The sequence below is a fragment of the Leptonotus elevatus genome, chromosome 6 (genome assembly GCF_054856555.1).
Source record: "Leptonotus elevatus isolate MCC_2025b chromosome 6, RoL_Lele_1.0, whole genome shotgun sequence".
In the NCBI taxonomy this organism is placed as follows: Eukaryota; Metazoa; Chordata; class Actinopteri; order Syngnathiformes; family Syngnathidae; genus Leptonotus; species Leptonotus elevatus.
This window is the reverse complement of record NC_141244.1, coordinates 11239505-11259574: the sequence shown is the minus strand read 5'-3', so window position 1 is coordinate 11259574 and position 20070 is coordinate 11239505. Positions and strand designations below refer to the sequence as shown.

General features: G+C 37.9%; 1 protein-coding gene across 2 annotated transcripts in view; it reads left to right on the top strand.

Moving 5' to 3' along the window:
- triob (trio Rho guanine nucleotide exchange factor b) overlaps window positions 1-20070 on the top strand; it is a 107732-nt gene that overhangs the window by 33000 nt on the left and 54662 nt on the right. For both annotated transcript variants that reach the window (XM_086079453.1, XM_086079454.1), the window contains exons 3-8: window positions 5787-5861; window positions 8163-8277; window positions 9286-9478; window positions 11458-11562; window positions 11669-12139; window positions 15579-15701. In XM_086079453.1, the coding sequence (XP_085935579.1) occupies window positions 5787-5861; window positions 8163-8277; window positions 9286-9478; window positions 11458-11562; window positions 11669-12139; window positions 15579-15701 (1082 nt within the window). The remainder of the gene's footprint in view (window positions 1-5786; window positions 5862-8162; window positions 8278-9285; window positions 9479-11457; window positions 11563-11668; window positions 12140-15578; window positions 15702-20070) is intronic.

Genomic DNA, 20070 nt, shown 5'->3' with positions numbered 1-20070 from the left:
CTCTGCGAAGTGGGATTTGATTGTTTATATTATATTGACGTCTTCTTAAAATAATTGCCTACGTAATTTTTCTCAGATTTTTCAGGAAACACAAACAAAATAACATTTGAGATGATTTAGGCAAAAAAAAAAAAGGACGTAGGAAATTATTTTAAGAGGATGACGATATGTCAGTCCATTAAAATATTACTTCCGGTGAATATGGTGAAATGTGGCGGGGGAAAAAATGTTGGAGAGGATGGCTGATACTAAAAGATGACAGTTTTTAGTTGGGGTTCATTCGGTTAAAAATGGGAGACATTTTTGTTACTACACATACAATTGCATTCCCATTACATTTCTATTAAATTCCCATGACAGTCCAAATTTAGTAGATTTATTCCAGTTTCATCTCATTGAAAGAACTTGTACACAGCATAATTTTGGTTTCAAGGATGTCTTCAGTCTGTGGTGTGAAGAAATGTTAGAAGAAACTCAACTGAAACAATAAAAATAGCAAGTGTGTGTGTGTGTGTGTGTGGTCCAATTTAAAGTAAAATGGATGCTTACATAGGTCACGCATCGATGTGAAGATTAGCATTTAGCCTCTAATAGAGTAGACAAAGTGCATAGTGACTTTCCAAAAAGAAGAAGTCAATCTGATGGAATTTCCTCCCATGCCCTCATTGCATGTGAAATGTTTTCACATTGCAGCGTTATACTTTGATATCAAACAAAACGAAGACATCCTGCTGAGACCTAATTTTAAAGCGAACCATCAACTTGTTCAGTCCCACGCACATTCTGTGACCTCAACTTGTAAGCTTCAATTTTGTCTCCCCCTCTGTATTCAGTGGTTTTGGGTTGCCTCGAACATCACATCTAAAAACCAAGCGGAGGCTGACCTTTGAATGCTCTATTTCAAATCACTTAGAACTCGGTGATTTAAAAATAGGGTACAAAGCGTCATTTGAATAAGGAATGATACTATGGATGAAGGCAATAGTCTTTTGAGTTGTGACGGGAGACCATGTCTTTTTGTTCCACTTCTTAGTTTAGTTCCTCCAGCATGTGATAAAAGAAATTGTAGAACGTTCCCGTGGTATTAATAGTTTTTATATCACAAAGGGGAAACTGTGGAAGCACTGCAGTGTGATGTATTGTAATTCAATGGAGAAGTTTGAAGTGGTTCTGAAAAAAAATTAAACGATAAAGTAACCGACTGTACTGTACTGTACTGTACTGTATTGTACCACTATTGTTTCCTCAGCATAAGAGTACTTAAAATTAGTATGTCATGAAGCTGAGCCGAAAGTACTGCTCGTTGAAGCAGGCGTAAATGGAACACTTTAAGGTTACCTATCAGGGTTATAGTATGTTTTATTTGTATGTATTTATGAATTTATTTTTATTATTTATTTATTTTTTTTATATATTTTTTTTTTTGAGAGAGAGAGCTCAGTATTGTTCATTCGGTAATTTGACCGATTTGACATGTCATCATCATTGCTCTCTTTTTTTTATGTGGGTGAGTATGTGCATGTGCGTGTGTACGTGTGCGTGTGTGCGTGCGTGTGAGTGTGAAAATTAGTATGTCATGAAGCTGAGCCGAAAGTATTGCACGTTGAAGCAGGCGTAAATGGAACACTTTAAGGTTACCTATCAGGGTTATAGTATGTTTTATTTTTATTTATTTATTTTTATTAAATTGTTATTATTATTATTTTTATTTATTTTTTGAGAGAGAGCTCAGTATTTTTCATTCGGTAATTTTACCGATTTGACATGTCGTCATCATTGCTCTTTCTTTTATTTGTATATATATCTTTTTTGTATGTGGGTGAGTATGTGCATGTGCGTGTGTGCGTGCGTGTGAGTGTGAAAATTAGTATGTCATGAAGCTGAGCCGAAAGTACTGCTCGTTGAAGCAGGCGTAAATGGAACACTTTAAGGTTACCTATCAGGGTTATAGTATGTTTTATTTTTATTTATTTATTTATTTTTGTAATGCAGATTTATGGATTTTCACTTGCATGCAATTATGCAATCATATATAATGTTGTGCATCTGCCTGCATACGTGTGTGTTCCAGTTGAGAGATATCCAGCACTCCTGCGTTGCAACCAGGGTTAGAATAGTTTTGGACTTATTATATTTTTTATTTTGTTTTGACTGTAGTATTTTTAAAGGTGCATTGTGCAGTTTAAAAAGGTCATATTAAAGCTTTTTCTACATCATGCATGCTCCATCAGATGAGTACAACAAGCCCTGAATGTTTTACTCTGACTGCACCTATCAGCTTTTGTCTTCCCTTTATTAGAAGAGCGTGCGGACCCTCACGCTCCACAGTTTCTTTGGCGAGGGGAGGAGCCGAATTTTTCTTACCTCATTTGAAGTCATGTCTTCGTTTGTCAACTGTGGCTATTGCTTTAATAGCGTGCACGTACTCGCACTATGAATGCGCCCGACACATGCTGCAGTTACGCTTTGGGCCAGAAGTGGCAGTCGCGATTAAAAAAGTGACAAACTGCACAAAGATCCTTTATAATTCACTTAGTTTTAATTAGTTTTTAGAGCAGGTTTATTAATTTTTCTTTTTCAAAATTGCTTTGTTCAGTTTTTGTGGCGTTCAAATAAAGAAAAGATCATTAAGTATTGTGTAATAAAAGAATCAACCTTCTTTCTTCTGTACGGCCTTACAATAATAGCTCATGTCTAAAATTAATTGAAAAAGATTCAATCGAAGGACATTTTCACTATAATTATAGTTAGTTAGTTTTATAATCGTAAAATGTTGATTTATTTCGTCATCTTTAAAAAAAAAAGCAGTCTCGTTTTTGTTTTATTTCATTATTTTCTTAAGTTCTGTTAAATATAATAACTGACATGATTTGCTATCTGTCATGCTCAGCTGATCATCTAGATAAAGGATGTGTCACAAGCCTTTGCGGAGACACCTTTCCACCCTCTCTGCTTTTCTAGCCGTCTATCCATCCATCTTCTACAACAAATAAAAAAATTAGAAAAGAGCCCACAGTGACCAAGACTTTAAATTGCAGGTAATATTAACGGGACTCTGACTGTCTGTAAAATGGATTGCTCTCATTATGAGTGTGCCATGCACAAGCAGTCTGTGATTGAAAATGTTTGATTCATGCTTGGCAGTCTTGCAAATGAGTTGATTTGAAGTGAAGAGAGATGATTGCTGCTGTGATTGTATTGTTACCTTTGTGTTTAGTATGTGCAATTATGGGCGCTGATGGCATTTCATGAATGACAGCGTGTGAGCTATATTGGTCTACCTTAATCCTGCAATTGATTGTTGAGATGATCGGTGGAATTTCTTCTTTATTGCACCTTTTGGAGGCGTGTCCAAGTGCTTGACCTCTCTGGACCGCATAAGCTGGGCCCAACAAAGGCTGTGACCCCTGAAAACTCTGCAATGTATTTCTGTTATTATTTGTTCCTATCCTTGCATGACTAATCGATATGGTTTTCCAAAAGTCCATTCTGGCCATGATAAATCATGAATTTATGTCATATAAATTGATACTGCCTCTAGTTCTCGCAACACATTCCTTGATTTTATGTATGGGGAATATGAAGTTTGGCCATAAAATTTCTCTAGCAGCGGAGTACCTCGATTCTTTTGTGCTTTCTCATATAAAGTTTGTTATGTTTGAACGCTTCCAGCCTCTGGAATATCATATGTTCGAACATCAAAGATGACTTTTGAGAGCATGAAAATGAGAGTTCACAGTTGATGTTAGGCTTACATCTGTGATGTTGAATAAGTCCAGACAGTACTGGAAGAGGCTAGAAACTTGTGAAGAATGATCCCTCTGTTTTTGTAGAAAATGTGTGCTTTTATTTCACATTTGTATTTGCAGCTCACAAACATCTCTTTCTGTATTTGGATGTTTCCATCATAGTTGGTCTTACTTTGCATTTTGCATTTGAGGGGAAAAAAATGAATAAATGTGAGCAGCGATAAAAAAAAAAGAGGTGAGTACTGGTTGCGAGCCCATGTCAGTGTCAGACTTGGCAAGACAAACCTCATAAGAAGCACAGTGCGGGATGAGGCACTTTCTCTTTTCTGGCAAGCTACGTCAATGTTACCTAAGAGACGCAAAGACACATTTAAAAAAAGCAGCCCAGATCGTAACTGAGCTTTTGCGCCTGGAATTATGGAGCTGATGTGACTTGTGACTTTTGTTCTGGGAATATGTACCGTGTATATATAAACTACTCACAAAAAGTTAGGTTTTCAGATGACATTTCTATTTTATCCTCAAATTACTTTGAACTTTGCCTTCTCTAACTTTTGAGTACAATCTGCTCAAAATTTGACACCATGAGACTAAAACAACACCAAACAATTGATAAATAAATAAAAAAGTACCCCACCATTTTAATGATTTATTGTCTAATTCCTTCTTTTTAACTTCTGTTGCTAACCGGAGTTCAATAATTCACCCAAGAAAACTATCAGCACAATTGTGACAAATGAAATAAGAATTAATGGGGCCGTAGAGAAATTATTTTTCAAAATATTATTTTAATAATATTTAGAAATACACCGATAATCGGCCACGGCCCCGATATTGGGTACTTTGACGAATATCGGTATCGGCTTTTTTTCAAATCTGACGGCAGTTATAAATTATAATCTCGTGGAGTTATTTATTTAAATTTAGAGTTAACTTTATAAGAAATGCGGCTAACCCTGGGAACCTTCTGAACCTTTTGTTTTTGTTCGACATTAAAACAACGAAATGTGAAAGTTTAAGAGTTCAGGTATTTTTAAATTTTGGTAAAAAAAATATTTACTGTAGAAAACTATATGTATATATTAAAAAAAATCTACATTTTGAAAGGTCTGAAAAAATGTTCACTAAACATGCTTTATGACATTACAACAGAGTCAAGATTGGCATTTGTATTTTTAAAGGAAATTGACGCCAATATTTTCCCCCTCCTTTTTACTGAAAAGGAATATCGGCTTCAAATATCGGTTATCGGCCACCTTGAGTACTAATAATCAGCATCGGTATCGGCCCTGAAGAAACCATATTGGTCCATCACAAATAATATTTTACTGCCAAGCTATACAGACAGTTTTAACATATATGACAAGTGTTGTTGTTTTTAAACTGCATACTTGACCTTCAAGACTCAAAAAGTTGTCACCCCTGCTTTTTGGGAGAGTATCCAAAATTGTCCCCGCTCCATGCTTACAAAGATAAGAACACTGTACCTTTGGTTATTTTTATGGTGCTGCTTCACTGTGTCCAACACAGGATGTTTTGCTTCTGTACAGTGTACAATGAAGTCTCAAGGCTATCTAGGCATTCGGGAGCAAAATGAGCTGCCCAGTGTCAGAAGGCTTGCTCTCAGTTGCACATCACGGGTCCCCAACAGGATAATCACCCAACGTGCCTCTAGAAATACCTAAAGAACTATTGAATCAGTGTGGAGTCAATATGAACAAAAATGGACTATTTGTAGATAAGTCTAAAATAATTGTAAATGTAAAGTAAATTCAATATGTAGCAGATTTCCACAGTGATATAACTGACGTGCATGCATGAGTGTGTGAGTGAAATATCAACCTTACCCAGGGAACTTTATACATGCCTAGAATGACAAATTAAGCTGAGCTGCAATGAGCTCATTCTAACTTGGTCACACTATGTTGGCTTCAACGAAAACGTCATATTACTGTAACTTGTCAATGTTGCGCAGGTCCTCTTTTTTTCTCGTTGCTCTTGTCTTTCTGACCTCTTCGCTTGTGCTGTTTGTTGTAGGCTTTCATCGCAATGAAGACATGAAGGCCATTGATGTGCTTCCCATCCTCAAGGAGAAGGTGGCCTTTCTCTCAGGTCAGACACTTACATCAGAATATCACATCATATAACAATATAACTGTGCTGCTTAAGTGCATAATTGCTGCTGTGTAATTTAGTTTGTATCATTTCTTATAATGCAGCTGTACTCCAGAAATGACTGTCTTGTGCAAATGAGCCACTCAAAAGCCCTCTGCCCGTCCTGTCGGACAAATGTTGAGTGTGTGTTTGTTATCTTCACACCCACGGGTGTGGCTTCTGATATATATATATACACGCATAAATATATATATATATATATATATACGCATAAATATTTATATATATATATATATATATATATACACACATTAAAAATGTATATATATATATATATATATATATATATATATATATATATATATATATATACGCATAATAATAATAATACTATAAAACCTTGAGGCCGATACCAATTTTTGGTAGAAAAAAAATACAGATTACTCTGCCCATTAATTTAAAATATGTATTTAATGCATAAAATGATCATGTTTGATAATCTGCTGAAGCCCACGGTCATCTGTTTTGGTGGTGCATCTTCTCCTGTCACATTTTGCCCTTCTACTAGACATTGATATGCTTGGACACAGCAGTCTGTGAACAACCAGCCTGCTTGTCTATGAACTGTTGTGGCTTATCCAGCCTATTGATCAATGATGTTCTTCTAGCCAGTTGTCAAGGCTGCAGTCTTCCCCATATGGAACCGAACTGAGACAAATGAACCAAACTGAGTTGCACCTGGGGAAGCCTGCGTAGATGCTTTGCGTTTAGTAGATGACAGTAAAAAAAAGGGGGGGGGGGGGGGGAGTCATGCCCTGCAAAATTTTGGCTGATTTTGTAACAGTATTTGTGGGTTTTATGATCTGGAAACCCAAATTATGTAAAAATAAACAAATGAATACTTAAAAATCACTTAAATTGTGTGCCCTCAGTCTCTAATCTATGGAAATTTGACTTTTTGAATTGAATTATTGAAATAAATAAACTTTTCCATGACATTCAAATTTTTAGAAAATAATCTGTAATAATAATACATCAGTTTATATAGCGCTTTTTTAGACACTCAAAGATGCTTTACAATGGAACGGATACATTATTCATGCACTCACACATTCACACTGTAGCCACAGCTGCCCTGGGGCAGGCTGACGGAAGCGTGGCTGCCAGTGTGCGCCTACGGCCCCTCCGACCACCAACAAACGTTCACACCTTCCACTGGAGGCAATGTGTTTGAAGTGCCTTGCCCAAGGACACAACGACACACGACTTGGGGAGAGAGGGGATCGAACAGCCAACTTTCTGGTTACTGATCTCTAGACCCTGAACCACGGCCGCCACATAGCTCAGGTGGTAGTGTGGCTGTCTCTCAAGCTGAAGGTTGTGAGTTTGTTCCTCAACCTTTGACTTATTTTTATTTTTTTTCTCAATACTTTATTTTACTCTCTTCCAAGTGTAATAAATATTAGCCTACTCAAAATCTGAATCTATTTAACTAGAGTCAAATGTACTCGTCGTAGTCGTAGTACCACTGTCTTCAGTGCGAAAATTTGATCTTGTAAATATTTATGTTATTCTTGTTTATTTTTTGCTGCAGACCAGGGTTATAATTGTTTTAAGTTGCATTACATTGTATCATCATTAATATTAAAGAAAAAAAAGAAAAATCAGCGAAAAAACTTTACATGTTTTTTTTTAAGTCTGTCAGAAAACATTTGAAGTGCATCAATTAGCTGAAATAAATATCATAAATAAACGAGAATGCCCCTGCCACCTACTATAGTGAATGTGCAATTACACTTTATACAGCAAAAAAAAAAAATATATATATATATATATAGTGTTCCCGGGTCTTATGCCACCCATCAGAATAGCAGTGTACATTTATTTTCCTCATTATCCTTGTTTTGTAATTATAGTCAATCTGATTAATGAATCATTGAAAAGTGTGAGTTTTATTGTTGATTGTGTCCTAAAGCAAGTCTTGAGGCACTTATTTTGTGCCGCCAGCAGAGGTGCTGCTGAGTGAGCCTAAAATAGTTTGGTGTAAAGAAGAAAAACATGACATCACCTATAAGAACTTGAGCTAGACCTTGGCTATGGCACAACTTCTTCAGGCAAAAGTATTCTGCTCAGTCCAACACAGGCATCAAAACAGGAGCTCAGAACATCTCCCACTGCATTTAAATTGAAGTTATGACCTGATTAATAGATTAATGTTCCCCATAGATGATCAAGCAAATGTAGTAATGGCATCCAGAATGTATTTCAGTTCTGGCATTGATTGAATCTCTCGTGCAGGAGGCAGAGACAGACGAGGAGGTCCTGTTCTCACTTTCCCAGCACGGAGCAACCATGACAGAATACGAGCGGAAGACCTGCGCAGGCTCGTAGCCTACCTGGCCACTATCCCCAGGCAAGAATTACACAAAGCATGTGTGCCCTCATACAGTACATATGCACCATCAAACACACTTTTAAAGGGATACCTGATTCATTGAGCCATTTTCAGCAGTAACAAGCTCAGTTTGCTGACCAAACCCAGAAAACAGGTCAGCCATGACTGGTCGTTACTTCCTCAGCACGGGTGACGTCATCTTCAGTCGACAGGAAGTGGAAATTGTATAAGTTATCCAATTAATTCTGGACAACATATTAACTTTTTACTGCTGAAAATGTAAAAAAAAGTGTCCCTTTAACCCTCTTATGGTCATTGGTTGATAAATGCTAACTAACAAAAGTGGTTGGTCGCATTCACAGTGACTGAACATACTGATTAATAGGTCTTGGCTGACTTTTTTTTTTTTTTAAGTTGATATGGTTTAAGATTGTTTTACTGCCTATTTTCTGTAACTGTGAAGTTTACAAAGGGAGGTATTCTTTCATATGATGAATGTACTCAAAGTGAAACCCTCTTTATTTTGTATTGTTTCCCCTTTTACTCATTGTCTTAGTGAGCGGGTTTCGTTTTATGTTTTTTTTTTCCCTTGCTCTCTCTCTCTCTCTCTCTCTCTCTCTCTCTCTCTCTGTCCCTCTATCCCTCCCCTCTTTTTTTCTATCGAGCCCTTTGGCGGCTGTGGATCTGTTTTTATAGTGAGGTCAGAGCGAGTTACAGCAGGAGGCCCTGCGTCTGTTTTGCTATCCTAACTGGACAGATTCTGATTTAAACCTTTTAACACAGAGAAATTACCTTTTATGGACTTAGAGGGCAGTGGGACTCGTGGTAAGCAGTGGTGGAATCGGAATGTTCAACTGTTGCAACTAGATGCTTTGGGATCTTTTTACTCCGTTTACATTGTGATATATTTCTGAATAGAGCTTTACTTTTTATTTGCTTATTTATGTACTACAATGTGACGTGGGTAATCAGAAATGGTTTTATGAAAAAGTCACATTATTTCTTGTTGTGCGATCTCTACTGCAGCGAGGAGGTGGTCAGACATGGCTTCACTGTCATTGTGGACATGCGTGGCTCCAAATGGGACAGCATCAAGCCTTTGCTGAAAATCCTGCAGGAGTCGTTCCCTTCTTGCATTCACGTCGCCCTCATCATCAAGCCAGATAACTTCTGGCAGAAGCAGAGGACCAACTTTGGCAGCTCCAAGTTTGAGTTTGAGGTAGGGGGGGTGATATGTCTGTTTGACTGTTCAGCAGGCGCATAACTGCTATACTTGACTGGCCTGGACTTTGTACATATACAATATATTATTATCGGCTTTGAAGTTTTTCTTTTTGCAAATTTCGTTTCATATCGCTATCAGTCCTATTTTGTCAGTGCTAATTACATTGCCGCTCAGTGACAGTGGCACTGTACTGTCCCATGTGGTCATGTGAGGCTGGTATATTTAGTCCTGACCCAGTTACTATGGAAACTAGATATATAGGACACCATGATGCATTTCACTCCAGCGGTGAGTTGAACTAGGAGAAAAGAAACTTGTTGTTTAAGACTAGCAAGTTCAAGATGGCATAGAAGAAGTAGTATTAGCCGGCTCATTATTTAGGGCTCCTTATAAATGTTACTCGTACTGTTACTCGTACGGCTATGGATGTTTTTTTTTCAGACCGATACCAGTACGAGTACTGAAGTAGTCGCCGATACCGATACAAATTACATGAAATTAATGGCAATTTTCTATTCTTTTAATATGTAATTATCTAGTTACTGATTGTAAAACGGCCACAAGAGGCCACGATTGCAAGTAACAATACCTAAAATAAGGTTGGTATCGGCACCTGTCCGTATATTTATATCTACATTTCATTTTTTTGCTTTTTGTGCAAATTTCTGAATATGATGGCAATCCACCTCCTTTTTTTTTATGCTTTTGTTTTCATTTTTTTTTCTTTCATTGTTTTTGTTCTATTGTATGGGGGGAAAATCTTAAATAAAAAAAATAAAAAAAATATATATATATATATATATATATATAAAAGTTGGTACCGGCACAGATACCGACAATTTCTATCAGTACTTGTCCATTCCTACTTCTGGCTTTTATTGTCGAGAAATGTCACACATTAACGTTTGGCTTTACATGATCAGATGTTTCGCCAGATCACCGATCAGCGATCAAAGAGTTTGAAAAAACGATAACCGATCACACAATCACAGATTCGATCAAAAGATGGAGCAATATATTTATTCAAAAAGCAAACTGAATGAGTGGTGTAGTGGTTAGCGTGCTCGCCCTGTAAAAAAGCTTTTACATTTTTTGTTTAACTTTTACTAGTGTTATTCCGATACAGTTTTTTTGGCCCCCTATACCGATACCCAGTTTTGCGGTATCACTACCGATATCTAGGGGGGGGGGGGGGGTTTCAACATGAAAAAGCTGCCCTGCCATTGGTTCAGAACATTCAAGGGCAGTGAACAAGTCACACATCAGTGAATGTCGTGCACAAGCAAGACACAAAATGCTGCATCCAAAGTCCTATATTAGCGACAACGCTATCTTTTACTCTACAATCGAGAAAAATTACAGCAGCTCATCCATTATGTAGAAAATGCAAGATATTGTCTGATCCCAATCAAGTCGATCAGATCGGCGTAAAATCTAATCACTGTATGAAAGTGTGTGCCACATTGTTTGTGAGAGGCTAGAAATGACTTATACACAAATGTTCTTTGCAACAATCTGAAGGTCTTGTTTCGTTTATGCCTGAACAAAAAACAGCAAATGTTGTTTAAATAAGTTATTTCTTCAGGTGCTATTTCAAACTTAAAGTTAATACATACTGTACATAATTGGGACAAAACATTGTTGTTTGTTGTGCATTGTCATCAGTTTTATCAACAGTATATCACTTATTTTCAGAATGTTATTAATTCTTATTTCCTCCGTTCCTCCGTATCCCTCTGTCTAATTAACGATAACAATGTCCGTTACATGAAGTGACTGGAATGTTTTCACACCTGTCCAAACAGTAGATGTGAAAATCCACGCAAATCTCGACATTCTTTGTGGTAGTTAAGTTTAACTGTGGGAAATCTTTTGACATAATAATGGTTTGGGGTTTTTGGATTGTGACGTGGATGATGATTTCTGTCCTTTTGAACTTGATTCTGTTTTTGTCCGCTTTGTGATTCCAACAGACAGTAATGGTCTCTCTGGAGGGTTTATCCAAAATTGTGGACCCGTCGCAGCTGACAGCCGACTTCGACGGCACCTTAGAGTACAACCATGATGATTGGATTGAGGTTTGGCTGCTTTCTCGGACCGAAAACCAGCATTTAGTTAACTCTTAGATTTAAACTCACTCAATGTATATTTTTCCAGTTTGAAAATGCTTGAATGTTTCCATAGGTGCGGCTCTCATTTGAGACCTTTGCCAGCGATGCAGCACGAGCTTTGGCACGCCTGGAGGAGCTGCAGGAAACTCTGTCCCAGCGAGATCTCCCGCGGGACCTGGAGGGAGCTCGACGGCTCATGGAGGAGCATGCGGCACTGAAAAAAAGGGCCACGAAAGCCTCAGTGGAGGAGTTGGACACGCAGGGACGCAGGCTGCTGCAAAGGCTACAGTCCCAAACTGCGGGAAGCGGGACTGGTGTCGAAAGCGTGTATGGGAACCGAATTGGCGGTGCCAGTGGCGAATCCAATGATCACCACCATGGCTTCTACACGCATGCCGATGCTCACAACCTCGGGACTAAAGTGACGAGTTTATTGGATAAGCTTCACGGGACACGGCAGAATCTTCAGCAGTTGTGGCACATGAGGAAGCTGAAACTGGACCAGTGTTTCCAGCTGCGTCTTTTCGAACAGGATGCAGAAAAGGTCAGAATGATTTTATGTACTTTTGCATGGGATGATACATCTTTATTGGTTGTATCAGGCATAATTTAAGTTAAATTATCGACAAAACATCCTGCGGTTTAACCGGGAGATCGCATTACCGCATTTTTTAAAACATGACATCATCTTCATGCATTTAAGTCAGCAGAACAATGTTGATACACATGCTGGCTAAATAATTTAGCAAGGCTCGTGCAAAGGTATTGGTTCCCTGAAAAAATACAATATTGTTTTTGATTAGAAACTGCCATCAAAGTGGGTGTGGGTATGAGCAGGCCCGGCCGGGGTGGCCGTTTTGGAGCGTCGGGAAAATTCCCGGTAGGCCAGGCTGGTTTATGGGCTGCTAGGGGCCGCTATTCTGGCCCGCGAAGCCAATTCTTGCACCCATTTGATACACAGCTAGAAACAACACCACTGTAGCTAAATTACATCCTGTCTGTACAAAATAGCACATTAAACACAGTAGCAAATGTTAATTGTAACTGCAACAAACATGTTGGGAATGTCGCTTCTCTAATGGTGCACTGTGAAATGCTGATGACATTAAAATCCGGTACAAAAGGCCACAAAGTAATTTATTTTTTCATTTAAGTGTCTTCGGCATTGACTAATTTGCATGCATTTGTATAATGTTACGTGAGAAATATAACATACAGTAATTTGCACATACATAAGTGGCATGTGTGCAGCAATGAGGGATGTGAGGGTCGTCGTGTATAGTTTTAATATTTTGTTAAAAAATATTTTATGTGATGTTCTTTAAGTACCTGTTGCTGTGTGGTTGTCCTGAAGTTAGCGTCAGTCTGCTAAGTAGTGAACTGGAAGTAGTTTGAATTGCTTTCAAATTAAGAGCACTAACAGGACGTATCATGTATAAAGCAGGGTTTTCGCTTTTAAATAGACTTTTTGGAAAATTAAAGCAGTAAATGTAATTAAAAAGCATCAAATACAATCTCTAGAAGCATTAATTAAGTGAAAACTAAGTGAAAATTAAGTGAAGGTGTTATTTCTGGCTCATTTTTCAGGCATACGACATTTTACAAGTAATATTATTTAGTAATAATAAATATGATAAACATTAGAATCAGAAATATCTAACTGGGGATTAGTTGTAATTTGCAATGAACAAAATGGGCAGGAGTCCACGAGTTTTTTCATGTTCCAATTAATTTGCTCTTAATCTGAAAAGAAAAATATATTGTTCCTGTCACCAATGTCCGACATGAAATGCTAATGCCACCTAGTGCCACGAGTGCATCTCAACCTAAATCTGAATCACTGTTTGATACTCTATTTTACTATACAGTATCCATTTTTGACCTAAATTAACTAAAAGATGCAACCGTATTTGTATTAGGTAAACATTTGTCCACTTTCATGCATTTGGAGCAGACATAAAATATGCAATTAATTTATGATTAATTACAAGTTAACTATAGAAATCATGTAATTCAGATTTTTTTTAAATCGACTGACAGCCAAACCGAATTATGCATGTGCGTATGTGTATGTATGTATGTATATGTGTGTATGCGTGTGGTTATATATTAAAGTTGCTTTAATTTGCTTTAGAATGACATTAAATTTGATTTGCTGATAACCCTGTAAAGTGTCTTATCACATGTTATGTACACTCTCCCATTGGTCCCTTTTTGTCTGTTTGTAATACTTGTTCAAACAAACATTCAGTTTTTGATTTTTGATCAAATATGAAAATAAATGTTAGATGGAATAATAAACTATTTTAGATTGAGACACTAATAAGGGCAAACTTGTACATCATCATTAAAACGTGTGCTTGTCTGAGCCATTAAAATCCAAGTCTGAAAATGAATCACGCTCCGGCCCTGGGTATGAGTATGTGTGTAAAAACAGTGGAAAATGTGTGTGATTGCATGTTTTTCATCAGTATTCCGTGAGAGTTGAGTGGCATGTGCAGAGCTGATAAATGTAGCTATAAGCGCTGTGCAGAGAGGCCTGCTGTGAAACGTCTCAGGTCTGTAATTTAACACACATTTCCATACACCAAGCATGTCAGCACGGAGCGAGCCACTGATGCCGATGGTGCATGGTGGACACGGTGCATATAGGATTTGGAAAGTACTAGCATTTGGGGTAACATGCTTTATAATACTTTAAATGTTATAACAACACCAATTTGTTTTGACTAAAAATTGTATTTATGTTTTCTCAAATTGATAAAACCTAAAATATAAACATGCATAAATCGGAACATACTCCACAACTTGTGTTTTTATTCGTCCGCTGGTATTACAAAACCATCACTTAAGTTTTTATGTCAAATACTATTTTTGAGTATGCATACATCTGTAGAAATATTTACCTAAACTTCAAAAGCTGTTAACTGAAAGTCCCTGAAGTATGCTTGAATTTGACTGTAAAAATAATAATGTGTCTGTAGGGCTGCACGATTATGGAAAAAAAAAAAAATTACAATTATTTTGGCAATAATTGAAATCATGATTATTCAAACGATTATTTATTTTTTGGTACAAAAAAATGTTTAAGCATTTAAAAAAAAATAGAAACACTATAATTATGCAGGTTCGTTTCGGATGAAGCAAAATTTATTAAATTAGTTATTTAAAAATTTGGGGGGTGGGGGAAGGTGCATATGTTTAAATTTAAACAACTAAAAAATGTGTATTATTAATTGTTTTTACCATTATACTGATTTTGTAATAACTGAAATTATAATTTAATTTTGATTAATTGCATACCCTATCTCTTGTCTCATATCTCATCAAATACATTTTTGTACATTTTGTAGTGTTGTTATTAGGGGTGGGAATCTTTGAATGTCTCATAATTCGATTCAATTTTGATTTTTGGGTCTGCGATTCGATTCAGAATCAATTTTTGATTAAGAACGCTTTTTGGTTTAAAATGATTTGATTGACAATGATTTTTGCTTCAATCTATAAATGAATTGTAATGATCTACTCCAGTCTGACTTGCTAATGCTACACTTTTATCACTCAAAAGAACGGCTCCACGCTGAAAAAAACAACAACTTTTATTGGTATAACTGGATCGTGACTTTTTCTTTTCTATTCTCTAATGTGGCTACAATTTAACAGTGTATTAGACCGCGTGGAACCACACTGCCCCTCAGTGGCCAAACTGGGTAAAACATGAACAGCACTCCAAATAAAGGCACACACAGACAAAGGCAAGACAGTATAAAATAATTTAAATAAAATCGATTCTGAATCGTACTAAATGAGAATCGCGATTCTTATGAGAATCGATTTTTTGGCACACCCCTAGTTGTTATGCTTCTGGTGTCAGTGATTATAGTTACTCAAAAATCATCTAGTTTAGCCACTTCTTAAAACAGGACACATTTGGTCTACTGTGTCACCTAATTGGTTCTTGTTCCCCTTTTTTTTGTGCGTAGATGTTCGACTGGATCATGCACAACAAGGGGCTTTTCCTCACCAGCTACACAGAAATTGGGGGAAACCACCAGCATGCTGTCGAACTGCAGACCCAGCACAACCACTTTGCAATGAACTGCATGGTAAGACGCTGCCTGTGTTGTGCAAATGTACACGCACACACACACACACACACACACACACGCACACACAGAAGAGCTGCAATCGCCAGCTATCATCATTACTGTCATTCACAGTAACCAGTAACACTCTGCACTCACACACACCCTCCTCATCTCAGCCTTTCTCCCGAACCCTTCCCCTCTCTTTGGCTGTGACTTGCCACTGTGTCTGTCCTATTATTCAGCTGTTTGCCACTCAGCCTCGCTCTGTCATATCTTATCACAGCTCTGTCCCCATAATTGACCCATATTGCCTCCCAAAGCTTTGTGCTGCTCTCTGCTGCCCCCCTTGCTGGAGCCAGCAAAGCTCCTCTTTCCTAACTGGAGGACATTATACTGTATTGACCCTTTGGTCCAACACTGTTCTGCTCTGCTTGTTCACATCAAACAATTTCTGAGCCTAATGGATTTCCTCAGCGAAAGCACAAGGTGTAAAATCGATGTTTGACCGTGTATTTTGTACAATCTCATTTATGTTCCTAACATATGGAGCCTCTCTCCGTCAGATATAATTAAACCAAGCGTTAGTCTGTTGGTCTTTGAGTGTCATGGACCATAACATTAGGTATCACTGCTCTAGTTAATTTTTGATTCATCGATGAAATCCAATTCCATTCAAGAACAGCTTTCTCTAAATCATGGCATAAATTGTGCTCGTCTATAACAGTGCATTTGTACAACTTTTGAAAGGTAGTACTTTTAAAACTATTCTTGTATTGATTCTTGTAAACCTCAATTTGTGACTTGATAATTGAAACGCTGGATTAGCAATATTAGCAGTTCAGCAGGGGCCATTAGCAATATAGCATAGCATATAACGTAGCATAAATCCTCCTGCTCAAGTGGGGTTTCCATCTAATTGTTTTTAAAAAATGGTAACGAATTTACTGAAAACGCTCGGAACGGGCATGCGTCTTATGCTCGTTTTCATCTGTTATTTTGCAAATATTGAGAGGGGACTTTGCCGCTGTAGGTGGCGGTGTACACCATAGAGATGTGATCCACCAGCACTGTGCCGTGCGATGACGTCGTATAAGTTTGCTTTTGTAAGTCTTGATAAACCGTCATAAATCTAAAATTGCATTAATAGTCGCTTCTTTAATTAATTCCAAAAATATTTCGGTTCCGCCCCCCCAAACATACCTTTACTTTATCGTCCGCCATTGTTTTCTGACTACAAACGTACGTGTTTGTCAGCGTTTATTCGCAAAACCTGTTTCCATAGCCAAAATTGGCATTTTCCTTCCGATATGCTTCAAAATCCAACCACTCCAAGCGTAAAAACTTTTTTGCAAATGTTGGGCCCTTTTTCGAATTTCTAGCGTTTCCATTCAGGTTTTTTTTAAATCATTTCTTGAAAAATCAAATTAAAATGGGTCAATGGAAACCCCCCACTGACTAGTGTTAGATACCAATGCCAGTGAGCAATGTCATCTTGAGTCCTCTCCAGCAAAACTACCCAAAGCCAGTCGTGTCAACACTATGGGTCAGACTGAACCAATCGCTCCTGAGACAACAGTAGTACAAAAGACAGATGGGACTGCAGTATAAACGTGTTCATATTAGAGCAAAACACACACAGGCTCGTTCAGTGACCACCCATTCTTCCACAGGAAGCCTCGTTTCCCTTTCCTGTTGCCAACGTGACTGAATGGAAACAATGGGTGAAAGAACAATGCGCGAGCAAGTGTGATTGTTTTTGTCATGCTGGAACTAAAGCTAAACATCAATAAAATGACTGATGTTTTCCAGTCATCACTTTGCAAGTGCCTTTTATGGCACACGAATGGTGTGTCATCTAAATCAGTTTCTTATTGTTGTATATTAGGTACCCCTAAAAAGAAACTTGGCCTATTACTTAATGATGTTTTGCATCTTTTGGACTCTAAAGATTATAGATGTGTTTGACTTTGATAACACTCTATAACTGAAATAGAATGTGCATGTTTACACAGCTGCGCGACAGCAACGCACGCCGTCTCGTCGAGAGCACGTTAGCTTAGCGGCCGGTTAGCATCACAAACTCACGTCAACTAAAAGGCAAGTTACCGGTCACAGTAAAATAAACACCGCGGATTGTTTATCTTGGCCAAACAATATGCGACTGCTTCAGTATCATCCAACCACCGTCTTGTGTGTTTTTTTTCTCTATAAGGAGTGCGTCTAATCAAGAGTGCTCCAGTAATGAACTTTTGTTCACACGAAACAATACGAGCTGCTTCCATGTCCTCCTCGCGTGTCTTTAGCCTGTGCATCATAACTTTAACGGCAACAGTTTTCCTGCACAATTTACCAACGATTGTATTTTTTTGCATCAAATCTGACCTATTGTAACCGAACAGCCTCCACACGACGAAGGTAGCTCACTCCCACTTTGCCGAAGATGCGACTGGCTCACACGCTTCTTTTTATGCAACAGCAAACAATGTACATACATCCAAATAAACACGGAGACGTATGATGTTACACATTACGTCATCACGTCAATTTCGCGATATTTACATGTTTTAGTACCCTGAAAAATACACCGGCAATATCGTAGAAGGTATGATATGGAACACCCCTAATACGTTTGTAAAAAAAAAGAAAAAAAGAAATTATGCTAGAGCATTGATGCAGCCTCTGATCTGAAGAGGTCGCTTAAAGCAATGGTAGTTATTACAAAAAACGGCCAGCAGGTGGCAGCAGAGTAAAAGAGATCAACCAGGGCCATGTTGTAAAAAAAGCTCTTTTCCCCAGTGTTTGCAACAGATTTGTGAATAATGATGAAATTTAGCTATATTCTAATGCTAATTGCTGCAAAACGGAAACAGATACAAATACCCTTTTTTCCTTCCTGATGAAAGAAGAGACACATTTTTTCCATGTTCCAGGTTCCATGTTTTTATAGCAATAGAACACAATATTCTGTGGGCTTGGCAAAATCAGTCAAAATCCAGTAAAACAGCCGGGTGTAAAAGGGGTTGCTTCAGTGAAAATGACTGGAAGGGAATGAGTTAATAAACTATTTATCGTTTACTTGAATGTTTTGACCTATGTCCATTGTCCTCCAGTTCTGCAGTTTAAATACAAAGCAAGTAGAGTAATTTTTCTGCACGGGTTTGTGATTATTTTTTCTGAATGCTTCATTGTCTTCCTGCATTTCCCGCTTTGACTTGACCCTTGCCCTCATCATGTTTAAATTAGCAATACCGGCTCCCCTCTCCTAAACCCACCCTTCTCTCGATCCATCAGTTTTGGATTAAGCCTTTACCGCTGGCTGCTTTCTAGTCTTTTGGCCTCTGTTATTTAATCTCATTCATAATGTCTTACAGATGGTTCAAAGGGCCTTCAGGTGCATTGGTTGAAATTTGGTAACTCTATGCCCCTGTTCTTCTCTTTACTGTCTGTATGCATATGTGCTTACTGCCTGTCCTTGTGTTTTCCTCACTGAAAATCCCAAGTTTCCTGCAGTGTAATACCTTCAAGCCACCATTCATAAGATCACTTCTGCTGGGATGTTTGATTTGTAAAATTGTATAATAGGATTAAAGTTCCTCTATGCACTGCTGTTCTTTTGTGTTCTTTACCAACTGCTGTGTGTTTGAGTACTGTTGGACTCCTCAAGTGCCCATATGAGCTTAAGCTTTATGCGCACCGCTGCTTCACGACATCAGGCTGAGTGCAGCATTGTTGACACCTACTAGCAAGACTTGGCTGTAAATTTGTGATGCATAACATTGCATTTTTTTCATAATATCGGGAAATCTGTTTGCCTTGCGGTTAAGATCGGAGCACATCACTGATCCCGAATGGCTTTATAGTTTTGATGAAAGGATGCAGAAATCACCTTGTCTCTCTTTTGGGACTGATGTTAATATTTAGTTAATCTTCCCCTCCCCATTGTGATCAAGACAAGAAAAGTAAGAAGCCTAATAGGCGCCGGGAGCAGTAATTGAATAAAATAACAGTCTGTTACCAGTGTGTTAATTAGTGTGCGCTGATCTGTGCCTATCTACACACAACAGCTTGAAGCCCAGCTCTTAAAAAAAAGGAAGGACGTTTGAGGGCCAAATCGTTTTTTTTTTTATTACCTACATGGGGGGTATGTCTCCCATATGAATTACTTCAGAATGTACACAAAGGTTCTGTGTGCAAACATGCAAGGAGAAGTATTGACTTTTACTCCCTGTTGTCTGGCTTGCGCTGTGAGATTTTAATTGTGGCCTGCAAAACAAATGCCACAGACGTCAGGGTTTGCGCCTCCCTTGGGTGCGTGACATTCTTGAAAATGTTTGAATTTCAAGCTTGCAATTTCAAATGTTTGATGTTTAGATGCACATAAAATGGT